Source organism: Lycorma delicatula, chromosome 6, assembly GCF_047948215.1.
Source record: "Lycorma delicatula isolate Av1 chromosome 6, ASM4794821v1, whole genome shotgun sequence".
NCBI classification, from domain to species: Eukaryota; Metazoa; Arthropoda; class Insecta; order Hemiptera; family Fulgoridae; genus Lycorma; species Lycorma delicatula.
In genome coordinates, this window is record NC_134460.1 from 6,509,012 (window position 1) to 6,535,643 (window position 26,632).

General features: G+C 32.0%; 2 protein-coding genes across 2 annotated transcripts in view; one reads left to right on the forward strand and one right to left on the reverse strand.

Annotated features, from left to right (window-relative positions):
- Positions 1–420: 420 nt before the first annotated feature.
- LOC142326121 (uncharacterized) overlaps positions 421–26,632 on the reverse strand; it is a 61,719-nt gene continuing 35,507 nt past the window's right edge. The window contains exons 2-4 of the mRNA XM_075368322.1: positions 11,136–11,393; positions 3,264–3,389; positions 421–1,028 (exon numbers count right to left, since the gene is read on the reverse strand). Coding sequence (XP_075224437.1) covers positions 741–1,028; positions 3,264–3,389; positions 11,136–11,357 — 636 coding nt within the window. The 5' untranslated portion in view covers positions 11,358–11,393 and the 3' untranslated portion in view covers positions 421–740. The remainder of the gene's footprint in view (positions 1,029–3,263; positions 3,390–11,135; positions 11,394–26,632) is intronic.
- The window catches only part of LOC142326546 (uncharacterized), a 70,627-nt gene continuing 57,599 nt past the window's right edge, over positions 13,605–26,632 (forward strand). Inside the window, exon 1 of the mRNA XM_075369126.1 lies at positions 13,605–13,643. Within this exon, the coding sequence (XP_075225241.1) occupies positions 13,605–13,643 (39 nt within the window). The remainder of the gene's footprint in view (positions 13,644–26,632) is intronic.

Consider the following 26,632-nt stretch of genomic DNA (forward strand, 5'->3'; position numbering starts at 1 on the left):
ATAAGGATATTGTTAAGATCGTCTTTCCAAAATATAAATCTGATCAAAAGATTTTTGATAAATGTTACAAATATTAATTTTTTTCTTTAAGTGGAAATTAATATGTGTTTTAAAATCACAACTGCAATTAAAAGACTTTTGGGAAAATTTACATACATACTTTTCCTTTTGGGATGTAAATTAATACGCAGCTTTAAATTAGAAAAATGATTAAACATCTTCTGACAGAAGTTATAAATTAATTTTTCTCTTTTGTATGAATATTAAGATGTCTCACTAAATTGTATTTAGTATTAAAAGACTTCTGACAAAAGTTACAAATATAATTTTTCTCTTTTGTATGAATATTAATATGTTTGTTTAAAGCGCTTTTATTATTAAATGACTTTTGACAAAAGGTACAAATATAATTTTTCTCCTTAGTATGAATATTTAAATGTAATTTTAAAGTAAAACTATGATGAAAAGACTTCTGACAAAAGTTATAAATATATTTTTTCTCTTTTGAATGAATATTAATATGTCTGTTTAAAGAGCTTTTGCGATTAAATGACTTTTGACAAAACTTACAAATATAATTTTTCTCTTTTTTATGAATATTAAGATGTCTCACTAAACGGGATTTACTATTAAATGACTTTTGACAGAAGTTACAAACATAATTTTCCTCTGTTGTATTAATATTATTAAGATGTCTCTTTAAAACATTTTCAAAATTAAATGACTTTTGACAAAAGTTACTATTTTTTTTTTTGTTTAGTATGAATGTTAATGTGTCTCTTTAAATAACAGTTACATCTGAATCTTTTATTGCAATATTCACAAACCAATTCTTTTCCTTTTTGCTCGAACAACTTGTTTTCACTACTTATATTCTCTATTAAATTTTCTATCGTTACATCACCGTATGCACAATTACATTCAATGGAGTTTTCATTTATAATTCCATCATTTAACGAATTATTTATGCTCTTATAAGTAATAAAATTCTTGGTACTTCCCTTGATGGTTCCTTTGTCCATAGCAACCTGTAAATTAAGTTATTTTTTATTATAATTATAAATTAATAAAAAATTATTTTAATTACAATAACATTAATAAGTGTTATCTTTCAAAAAACCACAAAATATGTATAAAAAATTGAATAATTTAAACATATAATCATAATCAACATGGTATTGAATATTAATTAATCAGAGTTAACTTCAGTATAATAAGGAACTTTACTTATTTTATAGTATGTTTATAATCTTGAGTGAAGCTTTATTATGAAATGCATGTTTTAAGAAAACCAACAAAACTAATTATTTAGCAAATTTATAACAGGTCAATATATTTATTACTTCTACATTCATATTGATTACATCTACAAACCCACACATTTTATATACACGATGTCTGGGGTGAAGGTATCTAAAACTAATGGCCCTATTCAGGAAACCAGTTCTTGAAATCTCTTACAACATAAGCTCAAACGACAGGATATATCCCCAAGATTTGTTCAGTATACTCTCAGATTCAGCAGAATACACAAATGCAGACAAGCCAACTCCAATGCAACTGTCAAGATACATGCTTTGGTTAGTAGTTTCAATTAGTTATGCATGTTCAACGGCTTGTACAAACTGAATTAAATATCAATTCTCCTACATCCAAGACATCATATTCCAAACATATGACTTCAAGAGAGACTGGAAGCTTGGTTTCACAAACTGGAAATCAAAAGGTTTTTTTAATTCCAAGAGACTGTGAATCAAGTAAGCAATGAGTTCACTGCCAGTCTAGGTAAGTCTATTAGGTGGTCTAGTTATGGACTGCAAATTCCTCCATTTGCAAGTGTACAAGTTACAAATACATCACATTAAACCAAACGTTCGTTGCCAATATCAGCTTGTAGCAGAGGCAATCATCATATTGAAAACAATCCTAATTATAATGATATTTTATTTAGAGATGAGGCAACTTTTCATACATTTGGGATAGTTAAAGACACAATTGTCAAATTTGGTATAGTGAAAACACCACACAGGAATAAAAAATTAATGAGACATACCGAAAGTCAGTATCTGTTATGATGAGAAAAGATGGCATCATTGGGCAGTTTCGTTCATGAAGTCTGAAAGGGAGCAAAGGTACCTGCCTTTCTAACGGTTTTCCCTGATTCTTGAACCAAAACCTTAACCTTTCCAGCCCAGGTCGATGGCTCAACTTGCGACTTATCCTCCCCAGAAGAGGAGGAAGAGCCAGCAAGCTGCAACACCTCACCAGGTTTAACCCACTTGGGCTTACCCTGTTTCTTAATGTCAACTGTGTCAGACATACCCTCGATCAACAATCCACTATACAGTGAACTAAATGGGTAAATCCACAAGTACAAGAAATTCACACCACTTAACCCGTGTTGGATTGACTACATGAAAATTCAGGTAAGAAAATTTTCACGTAAAATCTCAGATTAAAGTCTAATAGACATACAAACAGTCATTATCTTTTGCTAAACAAAGTGGGTGCACAATAATAAACACACAATACAAATAAAAACTATCAACACAAACAGTTGCCAATATGACAGCTGTTCAAATTAAACAAATGTATGAAATTTCAACAAATTCAAAATTAACAGACCACAAATTATTAAAGATAACAAAAACCAATAACAATAAATAAAAACTGACTAATAGACAGTCCCTGTGCCAATAGAGTAGTTCAATGAAAATAAACCCACCCACTCCCAAAAATTTGAAATAAAATACCCAAAGATAGAAACCAAAAACAAATGCCAAACCCTTACAAACAACCTAGTATAATAACTTCTGAATATTTTCAGAAACATAGCAAACAGTAACCAACTAGGTGGAACCCACACAAACCAGACTGTTTCCGCTGGCGTTGTGTGTTTCTCTCTGTGTCAGGTCCATTTTAAATTGCTTACCTGGTAAAATATTCAAATTTTACAACCGGAACAATTAAAAACAAATCACCTGGAGCTTATTGAAATGTGAATTGTATCAACAGATTATAATACATACATTTAGTTATCACCAAATTTTCAAACAAAAATTTACTCTCACACACTGATAATTTATCATTTACACATAGCATAAGTCAGTATTAATTAAATAGAACTAATAGAAATAAAAACAATTGTTTTTTATAACAGTAAAAGTAATAAAATATACATATATACAAATTACATACATATATTTATGAAATAAACAAGAGAGAAATCATGTTTATTACATGATCCAGTAATTAATACTTACATAACCTGGATAAAACCACATCTCTTCTTCTATCTTCATCATGCATAAATCATTTATTTGTTCATTGGTTCTCATATTAAGATTAGGTTGTGATGAAAGGTCATCATTCAACAAGTTCTCAGATTCCTTTAAAAAAAAGGATAATGAAAAACCTTAAAAAAAATATGAAAACGAACTAATATTAAATCATTTTTTTTATTCTACCTGCAACTTAATAATACCATTATATACATCATAAGATTCAATTTAAAATAGATATTTTTGGTAACAAATACAATTAAAAATCTAAGTCTAATTGCTAAAAATGATACAAAAATCAAGAATTAAGACAGAAATAGACCAAAAAAAAGAAAAAAGTTGTTTTAATTAATTTTTATATAAATTTTAAACTAGTTATAATACTAGTATATATAATACTAGTTATAATATAAATAGTTATAATGTAATATAACTAGTTATTAAAAATGTATACAGGTTTTATTTTCTTAATGTGTAGGTTGCAATTTGTTTAACTACAGAACATAAAATCAACACCACCAAGGCCAAATGAAACGCGGATGATATATATGTAATGAAAAGATAAACAGTGAGGCCCCAAATTTCCAGACGTCAAACTAACTGGACTTTTTAAATTCAGACTCGGCAATTTAAAAAAAAAACAAATACATTATTTGAAAATTTTAACACTATTCAAATCGATCTTTGCTTCAATGGGAAGGTTTTTATCAATCTTTATTTTACTGGGTTTTTTAACAGACTTTTCTTCAATTCATTTGCATTTATTGTTGGGTAAAGTTAACAAAAATAAAAGAACACACAGCTCATATTTGCCAAAAGAAATTGGACTTTAATTAGAAAGAAAACAACTGAACTTATGTTAAATCATAACCTTAAAAAATTAAAAGAAATTATGAAATAAACATAACTTAATTCTATATAAGAAATGTCAGCTGAATCAACATATGAATAATGATATTAAATGAGAAAATAGATGAATATGCATTTTTCAAATACACATTTTGAAAATCAACAATTTAACAAAGCCTGAAAACAAGAGAACATAAAACACCCTATTTACAATTATATACTTAGAAAAACATGACATCAATAAACATAGTATGACTGGAAAACTATTTGCATTACTGACATATGCTGTAATATTGAAAAATTAGCAATGAACAAATGTCATTAACTTAGAAAAATAAACTACAGTACATCTTATTATTGGCACTGGCCTTTTCTGAATTATGAACATCATCAAACTTAACATTAAATAATTAAAGCATGTAATTCTAGTTTAGTATAGAAAAAAGGCCACGATTATATTTCAGTATAAAAAAAGAGTTAATTACAATAATCAAATTGAAAAAAGTGAACATATAAATAGAGTTTATTTTAGTAAACAAGCTTACTTGAAAATATAAAATTACAAAGAAGTCCAAAAACGTAACTTCACATCAGGAGTTATTTTCTTTAGATTAATCTAAGAGAAGTAATATGAATTCAGTTCATGAATAGATAATAATTAATCTCTGCGATTAACGAATTACATTAAACTGAATGATAGAGTCAAGTACAAATATAAACAAATTGTAATAAGTAAGCACATAAAATATGTTTGCACATGACATAATAACATAACCTTATATAAGCTACCTGGGCTGCCTGTACTGAGTGCACTTAAGTGAATAAATGGGTTTTTAAACCCAACTTGAAAAACATAATGTACGATTTACTGAATGTTTCACAAATTTTACTAATAGCGTAACTGTTTACTATAATAAATAATGAAGGATTTGAACATCCCTTAATAACACACGAATATCGGTAAAAAATGAACTCGTGAAATTAAAGTGCACATATACATACATAGTTTTCCTTGGCGTAGTCTGTGATGGCGAATAAAAAATAACAGAGGTAACAATTTGTGATTAGAAGTTGAATTACGTAGCACCTCAGATATGTAGCAACGAATTTGGAGAGAATCTGCATCGATGAAAAAAGAAATCAGCAGCTGGAGAAGAGTCGGCAGTTTGTAGCGATTGAAACACTTTCCGGAGAGACGTAATATACAGAATTTGAACTTAACAAAGAAACGAGGCAAAACAAAACATAGAGATCGGTGAAGTCACGAAACACTGACGAGTTGAACTACAGAATATTTCGACGGAGAAATACCACAACGTTTATGAGAGTACGAAGACGACAAACGTATTTAAAAACATGAAGTATGAGAGAGAAAGGTCACAGTCGATCGCACATGGTGAAAGTCTGATCTACTCTGCCGAAAAAATGGCGTAAGTGAAAAGAGGGGGAAACCAAACCTAGGCAGACCTAAGAGAGTGTGTGTTGGCAACAAGAATAGTGTCTAAGTGTTAGTATGAGAACGATTAGAGAAAACGTGTGGAATTCGGGAATTGAAGACATAACAAAAATTATTACATTATAAAACAACGTTTTAAATAGTTTAAAATAAAAAGAAGAAATGAATAAAAAAAATGTTTAGCCGACTTACCGGTACTGCTTAAATGTGTGGAAATATACTCACAGAAGACGTTATCGAAATTATCCACCTTTAAGAGATAAAACAAGTTTTATATCTGTTAAAAGTTAAAAAACTCGACTGCAAAAAAAAAATGGCCCGGCCAGAGCAGATCATTAAACGAAAGTGTTATGCAGAATTCCAGAGCCCCTAAATTTATATATATATATATATATATATATATATATATATATATATATATATTTATTTACTTATATAGCCTATGACACTTCCAGTAACATAAGAATTCTAATGCGCTGTCATACATCTAAATCAGTTCAGCCTGATAAATATATACACTCACACACCCTAAATACATTACAATCCATTTTGAGCAGTCGTGTAAAAACTAAATTAGCATATGCTTAAATAATATTTTGTCAACTTTTCATTATTTTTAGTGGAGAAAGGTGATCATCCAGAGATTGTTACAGATTAGCTTTCAAAATAAATATAATGCTGTGGGTTCTTATAGATTGAACAATCCCATTGAAAAATCTTAAACTCGTAATATGAATTTTTTCATTATTTTTAATATTGTTAAATAAATATGTCTACTTATTTATTGTGGTGGCAATTTGGCAAATGTGTCAAACAGATAAGCATTCTTGGTTTTCACTTGCCGCTCTACCTGAACCAGACTATTGAGGTGCTATATAAGCGTACCTTAATTTTTATTTCTTTATGTGTGGTCGCCATATTTGCTTTTTATGCTGACTGTGGGTACCATCAGTTGGATCCGGCCATTTTTTTATCATAACTGGCGACCTACAGTTTGCAAGCACCCAGGCATTTTGAATTCATTTTATGGAAGGAACATGGTTCGATTAATCATTTAAATTACCCTCTTAATGTTTCAGTCAAGTCCTTTTCAAATGAATGCTTACTTAGTCTCTGACAGATTTTTCTGAAAACTCACTTGTGTAAAAAATGTCCAAAGTTTTATCTTTGCATTTTGCATGCATGATTTCATCAATCTTAACAAATTTATCCATACACCATACCATATTTTTAACATAATTACTGGTTCCAGGGCCAAAATAAAATTTCACTATGGTACATCGATACATTTCATAAATCCTATCAAGCTATGTTGATTTCCCACTCTAGATTAACAATTTCTTTGCTCCAGAAATATAGGAAACAAAGCATTGATAAGAATCTTGTCGTCTTTCAGAACTATTTCCTACTTTAAAAACACTTCTGAAACATTTTTTCTTGCTGTATTGCCTAAACAGGTATAGCTTGAAGTAGTCTGCAAGGATGATTATTGCCATACATGATATTTGTGAAAACAATATACTGTTTTTGGAGAAACATAATAAGAACCGATGCCGCTCAACAATTTACTTATTTCTGGATTATAGATTATCAAGTGCCAAATAAAATCAAAATAAAGATAACAGTAAGTATGTCATTTTTTATTTTAGCTTGTTGTACTTGGGGATATGTTACACATGAATTTAACAAGATATGCGATGATAAAATGTGAGGTGAAAAGAAATTTAATCTTTGCCAGGAATTGATTACAACACTAGTTTTTCTGTAACCTAATACTTTAACTACTACACTAAACCGGTAAGAGTGGACATCTGTCACTGAGGGCAGCATCTGGGGATGTCAAATCAATGTTACATAACTTCAGAATGGAATATTTTCCCTGCTTAAATGCACTTGCAGTTTCATTTTGAAATTAATGTTTGTCCATTCGTAGGTTAACATATGGAACAAATTTCAAATTATACTCGTTAAAAACATAATGAATAACAATAATTAAGTTCCAAAGTGAATCACAATTTTACTTGATCGGTTATTAATTTTATATTTCTATTTTTTACAGATATTCAATAAAATGAAATGAGCACAACAGAAAAAATAAAGTTGAGCAAAAGGAACCCAAGACAAAGAATATGTGACTTCAAGCAAAGTTCTGACAGCTTTTGAAAAAGAGGAAAAAATTCTTAATTATTGACCTCAAAATCAATAGGGGATGTAATGAGAAACACATATCTTGCTCTAATAAAAGCCTTGGAAGAGAGAGGTAGAGTAACGAGATTGATTCAAAACAGCCAGATTTAGATAAAACAGAATACCAAGGTTCATCAGAAGATTCTGAAGAAGATTTGGATGATGATTTACCTGATCCAGTTCAACAAGACAAGCCAAAATATACTAAAATTATAGATGATGTGATTCACCTTCAAAATATTGGATATATGAAGTTTAACCAGGCATCAGGAAAAGCAATCATGTCAGAGAAATAGTACAAAGAGGGTAAATTTATTTTCAGAAATAAAAAATTAATTTTTGCTTATTTTAATAGTATTTATTAATAAATAAATAACTAAATATATATATAAATTACTATAATATAATATTATTATTATATATATAAGTTACCATTTACTGTGCTTAAAAAAAACTTTACTTTTTCTAATAATTATGAATTTCAGTGAACTTGTAATGAAGCCTGTTACAGAAAATTAGTAATTAAGAGCCTAGGTAATGAAAAGGATGAAATAATTAATTCATGTAATCATTTCTGCTAAACACTTATTTACAGAATAATACTACTTTTGTTAAAGGGAATCTTAATATAATTTTAAATAAATAGATCAGACGATCTTTTGCATTGTTATTTAATTTGTTAAAAATGAAAACTGGATTGTAATAAGCTCTTTTCTCATGACCTAATTTATATTTAATTTACTATTTCAGTGACTAAAGAAATATACCTAATCAAATTCAGTTTTTTACCTAGAGGATCAGTTGAATTTTCAGCAGGTACAAAACATGTTCAGCTGGATTAGGATTTAAACTTTTTTCAGTGCATTTTAGTAACTGATAGTTAACTTTAGTTTACAATAATTATTCATACCAATAGGTAAAACATGTATCTTTTTTTACTAAAAACAGAAATATAATAGAGAAATGACTTAAAGGACTTTACCAAACAGTTATGCAATTGCCATATTTTAGAAAGCACAGTGTTTTATAAATATTTATACAACACAGTGCTTTCTAAACTATGCAAAGTGCATTAAAAAATACCTACGCTTTGAATATGTAAAGCACATTTTTAGGAGCAGTATCCTTCAAATTAGAGAAAAAATTTCCAAATAATAATTAATAAATCTGCTTTTTTCCACATGAGGTTATTTCTTTAACTTTATTATATGTACGAGTCAGAAATTCCCTCAACTGTACACAGTAACTAATATATGATATATCACATAATGGTAATTATTTAGGTAACTGAAATTTTGTTACTATGAAACGATGACATTTATAGCAATTTTAAATGTATAAGTTTAAAAATAAAAGTAGATTATGTACAACCAGATAACACTTGTAAATAATAAACTTTTACTTAAATTGCTGAAAATAATAAGATAAACTGTATTAAACAAATATCTGAAACCTCAAAATGCTTCTGTATTAAATGAGCTATGCATATCAAAACTTAAAGCTAAAATTTTGATAATTATAGCATACTATTTTTGATTGTTGGTATGACTATAATATTTTTGTTGCCAGTGAGTCTTAAATCAAAAAAGCTCCACTGGATATCAGAAGACTTATGTAATAAGTGGATAACAGTCAACCATATTAATAAATCATATTTTAAATAGAGATTTAAAACGTTATATGTATTCTATAGTTAAAAGAGAATACATTTATCTTATAGGGAATTTTTTAGTAGTATGGAAAATGCTTTTCTACATAATTAGTTATATGTTTGAATTTTCAATAATAAACTATTGAACTTATTTTCACTCATTGATGAAAGTGAATCAATTATTTTTTTATTAATTAGTTGAATTATCACTATATTAGCTGAATGCAAATACTTGTGAACTCCCCATGTGAATGAGTAAGGCAAACAAACAATAACTGAACCTGGACTTAACACTATGCGGTTCTATAAAGCCACATACAATCATGTAGCAAATTCAGTCTTGAGCATCCAGTTCTCTGATATGCAAATGAGGTTATACTATTATAAAAGAAAAAAAATTAATACAATTCAGATACATGAAATGTACTGTTAGAACTGTAATGCAGTTTCTTTCCACCATGATGTTACAAATTAGAAATAATACTAATTTTTGAGAAATCCATTTAGTATCATTCAAATAGTTGTATTTGATTTGTGTATGTCTAATAAAGACATTTTTCAATGCGTTTATAAATTTAAAGTAGTTCAAATGAATTGCAATTACACTTATTACATTAAGATGGTTCTAGAAATTATATACTCATATACATAAATGTGAAAGTTTATTGCGGTTCTGTTCGTTTGCAACAGGATCACATGAGAATCAATCGACCTTTGAGGATACATTTGTGTTTTCCCAGTTAAGCTTTTAAGCCATAGATTGAGCCCCGGCCTCCTTGGGGGTGAACTTGAGAATTTTCTTCTTGGAAGACGACCTAACACCATTTTTGATTTCATTTTTCCACATAAAAATAATAGACTATGCATTTTGAAGTATATTTGATTTTCAGCTCTCTATCTTGGTCCCTTCCCAAGAGATAGGAAATTCTAGGGTAAAGGAAAGGGGAATCAAAAGAAATATGTTCATCTACAGCAGGAGCACATCAGAACTTCTATGTCAAGAACCAGGGAAGTGTTAGAAGAAAGAGAAATTTTCAGGCTTTAAGTTATTTATCAGTATTATTTTCACAACCAAGAGGATTATGCAAACACATCAGAGGTCCAGGGGGTGGAGCCCTGACTTGCTAGTATATATATGTGTGACTTTAATGTGATACAAGTAAAATATTCAAGTTATGTTAGTATACAGATGCAGTTGATTCACTTGACTTTTTCTTTTGCTGATTAAACTTTTAATTAATTAAACCAGTTTTTATTTATTTTACTGTATCTGTGGGTAATCTTTAAAGTTTTCAATTCTTGCTTTCAAAGAAAGTGATCATATTTACATAAACATACACAAATACGACTATTTATAAAATATAATGTATAAATGGAAAAAAAAGTGTAGCAATCGCTTTAAAAAAAACCCCAGATACTAATCTCAGGAACATACAGGCAAATCTTCTGCTGTATATGGTTTTAAACACTGAAAACAATTTCAGTTCAGAAAAATATAACTAATAACAGCGCATCTTACTGACATTTGACTGTTTAATAATTAATTGTTCTGTAATGATGTAATAAATTGTAACTATCTTTGCTAAATAAATAAACTTTGTTTTTTAATGTCAGAAAATAAAAATAATTTATAAGTAGTAGTATTTTGTTATAATTAATGCACATGTTTTATTGATAAGAAAGCAGGACACAGCACATAAATAGTCATTACCTTAGGATTCAAATCAGACCCTTGTTGCATAATAGTTCCAATAGTAAACCAAAAGCTGTTGGCGAGAGAAAATGGATTTTCTATCAGGTCATTTTCAATATCGCATGGATGTGGATTTTGCCATTCATATGGAGAAAATCTGGCAACGATGAACATTGTTATGGAAACAAGTACGTAAGCCGCTAACACATACAACCAAATTTCAACAGCCAAAGGGTTCATAAAAGAAAATAATCTTGTTGGCTGAGAAGTCGGCACCTAAAATAAATTTCATTAAATAAATTATAAAATAGTTTTAATGATAATTTTAAAACAATCAAGTACTTGATTTGCTCTAGGAACTCAGCATTTCCGTTTTTGAGTAGCTGAAGAAGACATAATTAGAGTTATAAAAATTTATAATTTATTCAGTTAGTAGAAAAGAAAATGCAGCAACAACTGTGTACATTGAATATAACTGAAGTTAATATTGATAAAACCTTTGAGAAACACAAGAGTGTGACTAATATCATCAGTTAAGGATAAACTAGGAAAACAAAATAATCACTACAACTTTAAATGTTTATAATTTTCCTTGTATATTCATGGTAGATTAAAAGTGTTTTAACTTCTACAGTAATAACAGTTTAGCAGTTTAATTTGTTTTGTAAATTTTAGAACTGCTTTTAAGAATCAACATGTATGAAAGAATGATTACGTGGATTATAAATGATGAACAGTATATTTTTAGGTTAAAATAAAATGTTGAGCAGCATGATAAAGTATGAAAACACTTTAGAATTATTAAAAATTATAAATAAGTGTGAGCAGTTCTTATATGAAAACTACATGCCCAACTTGAAGTATTCATTGGAGGGGAGGGCATAGTCTCTAAACAGCACATACCTGCATTTCTGCTTCTTGTAAACTACATGTAAAGATTAACTTTTTTGGGAAAAACAGAAAAAAAACAGAAGAAATAGTAAAATATTAAGAGGTAAGACAGAAGTTGTGTAAATATAGTTTTCTGGAAGGAGTTGTTTAAATTCAGTTAAGGTGGTGCTGGTACCTAGACCAAATGGATGGATACCAAATGAAATGGGGAACAGAAGAAGGATTTGGATGGATTCAGTTAAGGAGGAAATGCATAGAAGTTACCTTTGAAGACTAAACAAAGTCTTCCAAGACTTCTCAAAGTTTGTTTATTCTGAAAGTGTTTTTGAGAATAAACAAATAGTTTCTGCAGAGGAAAACATTAGAATAAATTTTTGACAGCCTACTAGGAACAGGGAAACAACTAAAGAAGAAGATAGATTATAAGTGAATATTTTTCAAATTACATCGAAATTGTTCTTCCAGAGGATCTTTTGCAGCTAATTACATAATTCCTTCTAAAGAAGGGTCACCGATGATGGACTGCTTTTAATGATGCTTATGTTAAAGTGATTAGTAAACATTTTTAGTTTGTACTCAAGTAGTATATTCAATATATGTTGTGTTTGTTCTTAAATATGCTTTTTTGTAAGATTTATTGTTTAAATTTTGTATGATTCAAATATACTGAGATCTAATGTTTTGTGTGCTGTGTATACAATTATGTGTAATAGTTACTCTCTTTTTATGAATGTCCTGCTTCTTTGATGTGATTTGTAAAACTGAAATACCAGAATTAATCTTTGTAAATTACCTTATAGAAACTTGATGTACAAACAAAATACTAATCACAACTAGCAAATTTTGCTCACAGTACATAAAAACCTTAACATGCTTGAACAATATGAAATTTACTAATATACTAAATTTGACAAAAAACAATAAATTATAACAGATAAGAACAGGTATTGAACAAGTGATAACATATATTGAACTGGTGACATTCAGGATCAAATAAGATTGTAAGTCACATAAATATATTCAACAAGAATTTTGAATGAAAAATATAAACAGTATAATTTACCAGTATATCTGGAATAAGGATTATGAAGAAGCGTTTGATTCTATAAGGCAGTGTCCTATGTATGAGATATTAACATTGATTAGAAGGGAAAAAAAATAAATGTGAAATGTGGCCGCTGATTAAAATAACAGTAGAAAGAAAGATGAAGAAAACAGAGAGAAAAATAGAACGAATTGTATTAGGAATAGATGGTTAAGGAGATAAAGAAAAAAATAGCCGAGAAAGAAAAATGTAAGAATGCAGGTGACTTCTTACAAACTAATGAAAATAATAGAAGTAGAAAGATTAAAAGATATGGACAGAGAAAATGGTTCAATGGTACAAATATAAGGTGAAAAGAAAATCTGGTTGACATGAGAGAAAGCACATTAATGTTAAAACTGCTAAAATAGAAAGAGTTGTCTAATACAGAGCAAGGTAAAGATTTTACAAAATGCCTATATCATGAAGGGAGTAAGAGATGACTGTTAATTTTAAGTTTTGAAGATAAAGAAGCAGTAGGAAGATAAAGAAAAAAGACTGATCTTATTAAGATGGAGGAAAGAGAAAGAGAAAGAGAAAGAGAAAGAATTGTAAGAAGGGAAGTAGGTGGCAAGATAGAAAATGCAGGAAAAAACCTGAGACCAGTGTATGGCAATATTTCCCATATGGAAACATACAACTGACAACCTTAAAAAAAATCTTTTTTTTTACTGCAGCTAATTATTTATTATTAGCTATAGTAGGCTACAAGATTATTTCTAGGGATTTTTTTCTTATAGAAGAATTTTCAATAAAAAGAACTTAATTAATAAAACATTCAATTTGTAATTTTAATTACTAAGTTACTTTTTATGTCCCAAAAATTTGTTGCATACATTTTTTTTTAATTTCAAATGACTTTTATTAGCTAAGATGAAACACACCTGAAAATAAATGATTAATTAAAAAATATAAGATAATGTACAAAAATATCAATATGTCATTCATAACCTTTGGATTAAGTCCAGCACCCTGACGAAGAAGAGTTCCAGTAATAAATAAACCTAAACTGCAGCATCAGAATGTAATTTATGATTTGAAAGAGATTTTTAGCAGTTCATTTCTTACAAATAAATTTTATTTCTAAACTCGCAAGTAAATTTCCTTTCACTACTGAACACTGCCATGCTAATGAATTTTGAATGAAATTAATAAACCATATAGAAATGCTTTTCTGGTTTTACAGCCTTTGATGGTTTAAGCTTTTAATTTCTGTGATACCTGGAATATCTCTCAGGTATTACAGAAATAAAATATTATATTTCAATGACCAAAAAATATTTCTTTTCCCGCATTGTTTTCACACAACTACTTACTATTCTGTAATTGGCTTCACAAGTAGCTGCTTCGTATTATTATTTTTGTCTGTACAGAAACAAAAGTACTCACAGTAGGTGTTTCAATAATATTTTGTTATTTAACAATAACTTACTTAAGTTTATTCTTTTACAATATTTTTCATAATTTCAAGACTTACATCTTTAATACAGTATTAGTATTTTAACACTCATTATAGTAAGAAGTCAACCAGGTAAGTCAATTATTGCTCACAGTTGTAGTTAGCTGCTGCATGGCCTCATCAAGAAACCACAAGCTAATCGTAGGTTTATATATAAATGGGTCTTGTATAGTATATATGACGTCACACTAATTTTTTCCAGAAAAACAATAGTGTGTTGTATTATTGTTTGATTCTGAGCAAAACGTGAAATAAAAAATACTTTTTCTTTTTTTTACCATTTTATCTTATTGCTTTCATTATACAGAAATAGTTTCTCCTGTTTATTCACGTAGCATATTTGTGCTTGTACTACAGAAGATTTACATCAGTGATAAATGAAAATTTGGATTTACCACATAATGAATAAGAAGTATTGCATTTCTTCAGAATAAGAGTTTATTTTTTTGGAACGGTTTAGAAATAACCGTATAATGACTGTTAAGCTACAATACATCGAGAGAGTCATACGACGTTGTAACAAACCACGGATGAGTCCCACGAAAGTCCAGATGCGAGTCTGTTATTGGCCAAGATATTCCCGAATTGATTTCGTGACCATAATTCATTTTATTTATTAATGGGACAGTGTAACGGCAATCAAGGCTCATGAGAGGGAGCTGACAGAAATTTATAAAGATTTACAAAGAATAAATGATGAGACTCCAGACACAGTTGACCAAAGTACGCAAACCGAAAGTCATGGCAGGAACGAGATGTCAGATATTCTAGATGTAGAGCTGACAGATGAACAACTGATAGACAGATTACCCACACGATGGTCAACCTGGGTAATGAACAGGCTGACCCAGGAGAAAGATCTAAGACCAGGAGATGACAGCTGTTTTTTCATCGATTTAAATGGATTAAAGCCATCCAGCCGGTATGCTGGGACGGCACCTGGGGCAATGATCTTACAAGACTCCACCATCCTCGAAGATGGAAAGATCACAAATACCGGAACTAGGTACACGGTAATCTATGATTCTAGAGAAGGAGATAAGATAATGGCCTCTCATATTATAAAGGCCTTACGAAGAGCTGTAGGTAAGCTGGAGTCAGTTGTCTTTGTGGTTCCCAGTGGTCCAGCGGGCATCATAGTGAGGAAAATAATAATATACATGATGAGGAAGGGTAAGACCTTGCCGAGGATGTTACTCCCCAGCCTGAGCGAACAAGGGAGAGCAAAGTCGAGGTCGGTATCATCAAGAAGGGAAATCCCCTCGGTCGTTGAAAGTAAAACGGTCGTAGTAAGGGCCCCCGGTAAATCTTATGCCGATCTGTTGAAAACCATGAAAGAAAAGTTTAAGGTTGAGGAGGCCGGCGAAATACTGTCAATTAAACAGGGAAGGGATCAACAACTAGAGGTCCGAATTAGTGGGGCGCAGAAGGCGGGGGAGTTTTCCTCCCTGCTGAAGAACAGAGCAGAGGATCTCCAGGTGGATATAAGAACAAGAGGAGACCGTAGAACAGTTGTTCATGTAAAAGACATGCTAGGCGACACTACTGAGCGAGAGATCAGGGAAGCGGTAGAGAAGGTACTAGGACAAGGAGAAAACTTTCAGATCACATCACTAAGGGAGGCATTTGGAAACACAAAAAATGCCACGGTGGTCACAAGTCAAAGGAATGCAACGAAATTAATTGCAGCAAGGCTGAGAGTAGGGTGGGTGAGTTGCAGGGCCTACATCCGGACGGATATAGAGAAATGTCATCGATGTTGGGATGTCGGTCACAGCAGAAGAGACTGCAGAGGCCAGGACCGTTCAAACCTCTGCTTCAACTGTGGTAAACCCGGCCATGTAATTAAAGATTGCAAGGAGGCGACCATATGCCTGGACTGTGGAGCCACTTCACATGGGACCGGGAACCCGTGCTGTAACAAAGGTCATGACTAAAGTAATACTAATTAATAATAATAGAAGTCGCTTGTCTTGTGATCTGTCTGAGGAGATTGCAACAAGGTACGATGCCGACTTCTTGGTGGCCACGGAACCAAATGTGTACTTGGCGGCCAGGGGACATTGGGTGACTGACAGGAATGGGGATGTGGCCATCAGAAGGATTGCTGGCAATGTGAACTACAACCTGTATCATAGGGGTGATGGTATGGTAGCCGTAGAGTTAAGCAATATAATAATAATAGGAATTTACATTAGTCCTAATTGTACTACGGAAGCCTTTAAAAATAGACTTTTTGACTTACAGCAAGTCATGACGCGCTCCTGTAAGAGAACGCTTGTCCTAGGCGATTTCAATTGTAAGACAGCGCTAGCTGGTGCGGCCTACACGAATATTAGAGGAAGAATACTAGAGGAACTGCTTGAGGCTAATGGCGCGAATTGTGTTAACGACGGGACCGCCACTTATAGCGCAAGAGGACATAATTCGATAATTGATTTGGTTATAATCGACAGTAGGATCCGTACTGACTCAATCGACTTCGAGGTCCTTAACGAAGAAACTGCTAGTGACCATAGGGCCATTTTAGTCACCCTTAGAGAGTACCCACCAGGAAGAAGACAGTTAAACATCTTCAGTAGAATGACAGAACAACAGATTCACCGCGTTACCAACAACGCAGCAAACAGAATCAAAAATTGTCCACAAATAACTCCTGAGGCGTTTCAGGATATAATTAAAGAGGAGATAACTAAAATACCGCCGAGTAACAATAAATATCACCCGGTTTATTGGTGGTCTGCAGAGATAGAAGAGCAGAGAAGAATCATGCAACGATACAAAAGAGCAGCTCAGAGATTACGCGCTAGAAATAGAACGGAAGAAGAAGGGCGTCTTGCGATAGAGCAATACAGACAAGCTAGGAAAATACTTAACTTCCTTATCAAACAAGCTAAAAAAAAGAAATGGCTGGAGTTGTGTGAAGAGCTTAACGAAGATCCCTGGGGAAAGGCATTTAGGATGGATTCCCAGGCAAACGCCTGGGAAGATACGTGCCGACATTGAGTGCTGAAATGTCGGCACGACAGGTTAAATTGCTATTTTCCAGAATAGAAGATCTCAATAGAGAGGTAATTGAGTGTCAGGCTGGCAGGTTCACTCAAAAGGAGGTTTTGGAAGCCATTATGAAATTAAAAAATAAAAAAAGTCCAGGACCGGATGGCATACCTGCCGCCATCATTAAAGACCTTGCCAGGATCATACCCTGGGAATTAGTGGATGTTACAAGTTATGGCTTACAATACCGTAACTTCCCCAATAGTTGGAAAGAAGCTAGAACTGTTTTCATTCCTAAAATAGGACCAAATCAAGAACAAGTAGGATACAGACCAATCACACTAATAAATAACATGGGTAAGGTAGTCGAAAGATTACTAGAAACCCGACTCAGAGAAGAAATCCGAGGAAAAAGGTTGTTTACACGCGGAGCAATATGGTTTTAGAAAAGGCCGGTCTACGATAAACGCGATCGACAAAGTTAAGACCTGGGCATTAAATAGTAGAAACGGCACGTGGAGAACTAGGAAAATCCCACTTATTATAATGTTGGATATAAAAAATGCTTTTGGATCTGTTCCTTGGAGAGCCATTATCGCAGCATTACAAGCCATGAATATAAGTGATTATCTAGTCAACCAGATTAATCAATACCTTTACCGTAGATTCATTGAGGTTAAAACGTTAGAAGGAAAATCCACATTTGAGATATTTGGAGGAGTTCCACAGGATCAGTCCTTGGGCCTATACTGTGGAATATTTTTTATGACAAAATTTTTAGATTAGATTATCCCGAGGGGGTTGTTGTTGTTGGATATGCTGATGACATTGCTATCCTAGTAGAAGACAGAGAAGTTAATAACCTAGAGGATAAAGCAAATCAGGCGTTACGAATAATTGATGAATGGCTGGTAGGAAGCATGCTACAGATATCCCCTAACAAATCCTGTTGTTTGGTGTTTTCACGTAGAAGACCTATTAGAAACCTCAATATAAACATTAGAGGAGAGAGAATTAAGGAGGTCAAAGAAGCAAAGTATTTAGGGGTTCTTTTGGATAAAAGCCTAAGATTTAGCAAACACGTAGAGATGATTTGTAACAAGGTCACCCCTTTGATTAAGGCATTGAGGACTCTTTTCCAGAACCATGGTACACCGAAAATGGTAATAAGGAGACTGATAACTGCGGCTACCACGTCAGCAATTTTATATGCGGCCCCGATATGGGGAGATACAATGAATATTCAGAGAAACAAAACAAAATTAAAAAGAGTAAACAGGCTTGCTTTACTGCGTGTAGCCGCGGGATACAGAACAGTGTCATACGACGCGTTGTGTATACTAACGAAGGTTCTACCCGTTGATTTACAAATTAAACAAAGAACATTTAGATATAGGGGTATGTCCAAAGATGAGATTGAACGGCTAATCGATCAAGAGTGGCAGGATACATGGACACACTCTAGAGTTGGGGATTGGACCAGGCGACTAATCCCCAACATAAATATGTGGACTAGTAATAGAATAGGTAATGTAGATTTTTATACGACACAACTGTTGACGGGGCATGGCTCGTTCGGCCATTATCTGTTTAGAATTGGAAAAAGACCTACCCCACAATGCGTGTACTGCCCAGAGACTGATGATGCGGAACACACTGTGTTTGTATCCCCAAGATGGGCTCCAAATAGAAGAGAAATTTTGGACAACGGACTTACACCTGAAAACCTCTTAAATTGGATGGTCTATAGTGACGATAACTGGGATTGGTTCCGTAGGTTTGCCGGGGAAATCTTACGCACCAAGGAAGAAGAGGACAGAAGAAGGGGTTTGTGAAATTAGGGTAGGGAGGACAGTCCCTCCGTGGAGGGCCCGTACGCCGTGGTGTGCGGGTTCCTGAGAAGGGGGGGAACTCCTGGGGAGTGTGGGACAAATAAAAGATCGAGTCCCGGTTGGCGGTGCCGCTCCTGCGGGTGCCTCGGCGCTTAGTGGGGGCGGTACCGCTGATTAGAGGCAAAGACATAATGACCGAGACCCGGTTCCCTGCTGAGGGGATGGGAGGTGGCGTAGCCATACCCCGTCTCCGAGGCGGGGGATTAGAGCCAGGCGAATAAAATAAAATTAAAGATCCGAGACCGGGGGAGCTAACCTGCCGTGCCGGGTGTACAACCGGTGGGCGGGGGACACTCCCTTAGAGTAAAAGGACACTCTCCCCGACTGAATATACTTAAATGGATATCCGGTCGGGGAGAGTAGGGGAAAAAAATAAAAAAATAATAATATTTATTAATGGGAACAAGATAACATCACGTGAGTTGTATGTCCGTGAGTTTGTGTCATTCACAACTGATTGGAACAATTATATGCAGGAGATTAGTCGATCGTGTCGAAAATGTGATAACAGAAATTACAAAAATTGGCGGTGTCAGAACAATAATAAAAATCGATGTGAAACTATTTTAAAGATGGGAAATTCAATTTGGCCGCATTTACCGGCTACAGAGAGTATTTGAGGGTGAATTGTTTTACATAAAAATTCTCGACCGATTATTCGAAAACTTCTTTAAGGGCGGAAATAATAAAGCATGTAATAGAATGACAACACCTTTCTTTCTTTTACCTGTTTAGCCTCCGGTAATTACCTTTCAGATAATACTACTTAAGAGGATGATATCTATGAGTGTAAATGAAGTGTAGTTTTGTACAGTCTCAGTTTGACCGTTCGTGAGATGTGTGGTTAATTGAAACCCAACCACCAAAGAACAGCGGTATCCACCATTTACTATTCAAATCCGTGTAAAAACAACTGACTTTACTAGGACTTGAACGCTGGGACTCTCGACTTCCAAATTAACTGATTTGGGAAGACGCGTTCACCGCTAGACCAACCCGGTGGGTTAGAATGACAACACTTAATATTAGGATGTACATCAAACTACGAATTTGAAGGCATACGATTTCGAACATTTTAAGGTGACTACTTATAATTTCGTTCATCCGGACACTTTAGTACACACCCAGATGATAGAAATCTTATCGGGATTATTAAAATTGACATAACAAAACGATCGTGGAATTGTTAACTAAAGTTATTTGTCCGAATTTATCTGGCTACGCCGTACCATAATGCCGACTCATTTGACGGCATATAGGATGATATCGGAAAGTGTTAAGACTCATTAACATCAAATATACTCGTAACTTATATACTCGATATATAACAAATATACTCGATATAACAAATATACTCGATAACAAATTACTTACCTCTTTTAGCTACGAGTATATTTGATGTTAATGTTATGTTTGTAATTTTTATTTTATTATGTTTTTGAATTTGTATACATTTATTTTGTATTAATTTCATTATATCTACTGATGATAATAGTTTAATAATCTGTTAAAAATCGATAATCCCTCCGACTATAAATATTATTTGATTACGTTTACCATTCCCTGAGGTACAAATAGAGTTTAAAATGATTGCACTGCAAAATTTTCTAGCGATGCCAACTATTCGGCGGCTTTTTTATTACTTCCTTGTATGAAGTAAAGGACGTATTGTAATCGTGAAAAATGCGGTTTTCAGATTTCAACGGAAATATCCATTTTGGTCAACCGTGAAACAATTTTGAGTAGTTTCTGCGTGACGTCTCTACTTACGAATGTATGTACGTATGTAAGTACAAACATACCTCGTGTAACTTAAAAACGATTAGCCTTAGCGTGTTAAAATTTTGGATTTAGGACTGTTGTAACATGCAGTTGTGCTTGGATTTTGATTGCAATCGACCTGACCCAAAAAAGCGCAAAACGCAAGCGATTTGGATTTTGGACTTTTTCTTAACTGCAGTAATAAGTACTCATCGGGAGCTTTTCAAGGATATGTCATAAGTGGTACTTATGATATTTTTTAGCAAAATATTTCATTTTAGTTAATGAAATATTTTGATCTTACAAGGGTAATACACATCGGTTCGAATTTGACTTCATTCCTTTTTTAACTTTTCTTTTTTATTTCAGATATATTCATTTATTAATAATTATTAACAAAAGATTATTAGGAAAAAGATGTTTACAATAAATAATAATTCATTGTATAACAAAAAGCAATGTTCACAACAGCGAGACTACCACACCCAACGCACACAGACAGCAGACTGGCGACAGCTAATGACGACATTCGTACACAGCTCAGAACAATAATAATAAACAACTTGGATTGATAAACCCAGTCCCCTAATGCAAAATCAGCCAACACTGTGGTTTCTCTTAATAGTAATATTTTTAACTATTTCTCATACATTTATATAAAACAAAAAAAATAGAATGCTTAAAAAAAAAAAGCCTTTTTTTACTTCAGTGCTGTAATATTGTAAAGAAATATTTTTTATTACGAGTATATTGTAATATACTCACGGGAAAATAATTTTATACAAGAATGTTTTACGTATTTTTTTGTTTGTTTTAAAAATTTAATAAAGTTTCTTACATTTCCAAATGTACACAAGGGGTTGTTTTTATTTATGTTGTAAAAAATAAGGTGACTTTACCAGCCATATGGTGACTCAACCGTAATTTTCCATCGGATTGTCTTTGATTAGAGGGATATTACTTCAAATTACATTCAACGTAACGTCACCATTTCTTATCTGTTAAATACACACACACAAATATATATATATATAGTACAGTATGTGGTTTTATTTATTTGTAACTGCTAATATATTAAAATGTTCGATACTACAAAAAAGGTAAAATATATTTTATAGGTATCCCGCTTTAACTTCTGTTTGCTATATTTTAAAAAAGGGCGTTATACATTATTTATATTTATTTTTTAGCTTGAGCGTGTAGTTTACAATCCTTCTTTTTTTTTTAAATTACGTGCTTCTGGCATACATTAGTACATAGATAACAGGAAAGTCAGCCGGTAATAAAAGATCCCGCTAAATCTCTCTCGGCTAATCCAAGAAAATGAAAAAAAAAATAAATATAAAAAAGACAATATATCGAGTAATATAAAACGTTTTATATTACCCGACCGGGGGAAAAATATCACACAGACAAATCCCAAATATACGTGTGTTGATCGCATTATAAATTTTTGCGCAGTTTTTACGAATACGATAGTGAAATATGTGCCTGAATCTTAAAGATGTTACTAGGTAAACGTAAATTTGAAGATAAAAAATTACGAACCAATAATTCAGTTTATTTTCATATTAAAAAAATCCGAATCGACGTTGTATAACTTTCTCGGCATCTTCATCGACAGCGTTTTATTTCAAATACGCTATTGCGTATTTACATATTAATGACTGTTATTTATTCTTAAACTCGGTCTTTCTACCGTTTAAAAATGTTATAAAGATTAGAAAAGACCGAATGACAAATTTTGAAGCAGGAGAAAACCTACGATATAAAACGGAACTGGAAAAATGGAACTCGGCAAAGCAAGCAAACTTGAGTTTTTACAGACTACGTCGATGAAAAAGTAGCAAAAGAAATCTTTCATTTTAAATGTCGGATGAGCAACATAAAAAACGAATCGATCAGATCGAACTACAGTCATTCGTGTTAACTTCAACACCGCTACTGTTAGCGTCACTATTGGCGGGTACGTTACCGCTCTCGTCTATTATCTTCAGTGGTAAACTGTTAAAACGCCTTATTCGATCGAGGAATGCGTTGCTATAGTGAAAATGTATGTGCGTTTTAGATCCTAAGCGGTCCCATGTTCAAAATCTAAATTTTTAAAGTACAAAAAAATGTTATTTCACTAATAACTTCTGATTTTTTTCATATATACTTTTTTTTTAATTTAACTGTTGTGTTGACCGTTTATCCTTTTTTGCTCTCTATTCAATACTTGTTGATTTATGTATATCTTGTAAAGGACTTTGCGTGCATTTTTAGCAAGCGTGCTTTCTAGAAATGCTTTTTTATAAATGAAACATTATAACAAAAAAAATAATAAATATATATATAATAAAATATGACTTAGAAAATTACAATTTTTCAACTTTATTTCATAATTTAATTTTTATTAAATTATGAAAAGCTAAGAAATTATGAAGAGGTAAAAAATTTCATGTATCCGGAAAAGAGCGTAAATCTAGGTTTTCTAAAGATTTAACCGACATTTTTCTTAGAGTTTTAAAAAGTACTTATTCTATTTCAGAAAAAACCCTGAAACCTAATGATAATCTTTTTTAATTATAGAGTTTCGTAGATATGAAATCAAAATTCCAAAAAAAAACAACGTGCATTTAAATTTGCTGTAGAGTAAGCAGACAAGAAACGGAATCTTTGTAAAACCTCCCGAACAGATTTCAAGAATCCGTTAGACTTTCAGATTTCGATGTACTCATTTCATTATAAAGAATCTAATCGGTTCAAAACAAACGTAGAATCGATAATGAGAAAGAAGGGATTAAGAGTAAAAAAAAAACTGTGATGGGTAGCGAGAAAAAAACAACCGAACCTAAGAGAAACCACATTATGTAAAAAAAAAACCAACTACTCGGAGTAATGTTTAAGGTTTTGCTCGGGTTTCAGACACCCATTTCGTTAATTATTACTTTGGATATTGAAGAACTTCTTCCGAGACGGTTTGATTTTGCGTCGGCCGGTTGAAACGCATGCTACAGGAAAATATTATAATCCAGGATATAAACCGTTCTTTATGATAAACGATAACATCTACTGTAAGCCGGTACTCTATTCTCCATAATTTTTATATATGATTTTGATTATAATCTGGATCTAATAAATATACTATATTTCACTCAAAATTACTGAATAAACTAGGACAGCGGTTCCCAAACTTTTCGGAGTCGCGGCACCCTTTTTCGATTAACATTTTTCCACGATGCCCTACCCCTAAGTAAAAGTGCGACTACTCGTAAGTAAGGGATAAAAATAAATAAAACGTCTGAATTTTCATTATTTTTTTACCTTATTAACATTAAATTAATAATTTTAAATGTCTCGATTCAATTAATTATGAAGCTTTTACGATATTTCGCGGCGCCCCTTTTAAGAGGCCGTGGCTCCTCGGAGCGTCGCGGCGCACAGTTTGGCAATCATCGAACTAGGATATTATGGTATAAGGATATTAAGGTCGCATATCTTAAAAATAAATTCCGATTCCGTTAACATGTAGTTAAATTATATTACGATTTACCACAGGGAACTGTACTGTCACTTATTTTCTTCAAAATATATGTAAACGATCTTCTAAATCTTGATGTATAAAACGGTATAATTATTTCGTTTCGGTGGTAATTTTTTCAGAATATTTATAAAAGAAAGTTTACTCTTCGGCTAAGAATAGTCGATTAACGATAACGGAATAGTTGAACGGTAGTAGTTTGGGACTGAACGTGAAGAAAACAAAATATATCACGCTTAGTCTTTATTAAGACAAGGCGACCAAATTTAAATAAACCTCTAAAATTGCATATTAATTACATTAATTTCTTAGGTAATAACATATGTAATTGTTCCACGTTAGAGAAGATAAACGTAAATAAAATATCTTGGAATAATGATAAATTGAAACCGAAATGGGATCTCTATAAAAACTATATAGAAAACCGATATATATAAAAGATAAAATTCATCGATCGGTTCTGCAAATACGGTTTGGTAATACGAGTTGGAGCATTTCACTTTCATTTAGTGGACTTATTTACACCGCTGAAACTAATTATAAAAACAATACCTAAATAAACCAAGAACGAATCCGACTTGAGGTCTTTTCTGTTTTTCCCCCGCAACGGTATTTTTTTCACATTGCGTATTACGTATTGTATTTCATATCTTTTTCTTTCAAATCGGTGCATATTTGAAGGTATTTGTAGAGAAATTATAAATATAATCTAACCGAACTTAAAAAACGCTCGCTAACCTATTTTTTTTTATTTCAACTCGACAATTTTTTTCAAATATAGGTCTTCAAATGTACCTAAGAGATACCGATATAAGCATTACGTTAATAATTATTATAAATATAATTTTTTCCTGTTTAGCCTTCGAGAATTACCGTTCAGATATTACTTCAGTGGATGAATGAGGATGATATATACGAGTGTAATCTTGTACAGCCTCAGTTCGACCGTTTCAAAATGTGTGGTTAATTGAAACCCAACCGCCAAATAACACCGGTATCCACGATCTAGCATTCAAATCCGTACAAAAGTAACTAACTTTATTAAAACTTGAACGTTGGAACTCTCGACTTCCAAATCATATGACTGTATTTATTAATGTAACGAAAAACAATTATAAGAATTTCAGATATTATCTACTTAATTTCAAAATTATTAGAAGAAAGATAATCTGTATAATTGAATTTTTATAAATTTCATTCAGTTTAATTTAAATTATAATTAAAAAAACATTTAATCCACTATCATTCATGCGATTAACAATTTTTTTTTTCAACTTGTTTTCATATGAATCTGTTGCATCATAATTCTTTTACTTTTTGTATTCTATTATTTTAATATGTTGTAATAATAATTAATTTAGTAATTAATTAGTTATACGCTGGCAAAATTTTAAACAGGCATGATTAAAAATATAACGACTTCAACCAACGAACGAGTTTTTCTTTTGTTGGATGTCGACTTATTTATTTATAAACATTGTTATTGTAATGATTTTTACCTCCTTGTACAAAATAAAGAAAGTATTGTGACCGCGAAAAATTTCGGCTTTCAGATTTCAACGGAAATATCCATTTTGACCACTCCTGAATCCATTTTGATTAGTTTCGGCGTGATGTCTGTACGTACTACGTATGTATCTAGCGTTACTTAAAAACGATTAGCCGTAGCACGTTGAACATTTTTTTTTAGGACTATTGTAACATCTAATTCTACACCTTCCCTTTTGATCGCAATCGACTCGACTAAAAGTGTCCAAAAAAGGGGCAAAATTAAAAAACAATTCGGATTTTGAACTTTTCTTAATCGTAATAATAAGTCCTAGTTTAGAGATTTTTAACGATATATCGTAAGTGAAATTATTTTCATCGGTTCCAGAGTTATAGTCGAATAAAATGATTTTATTAATG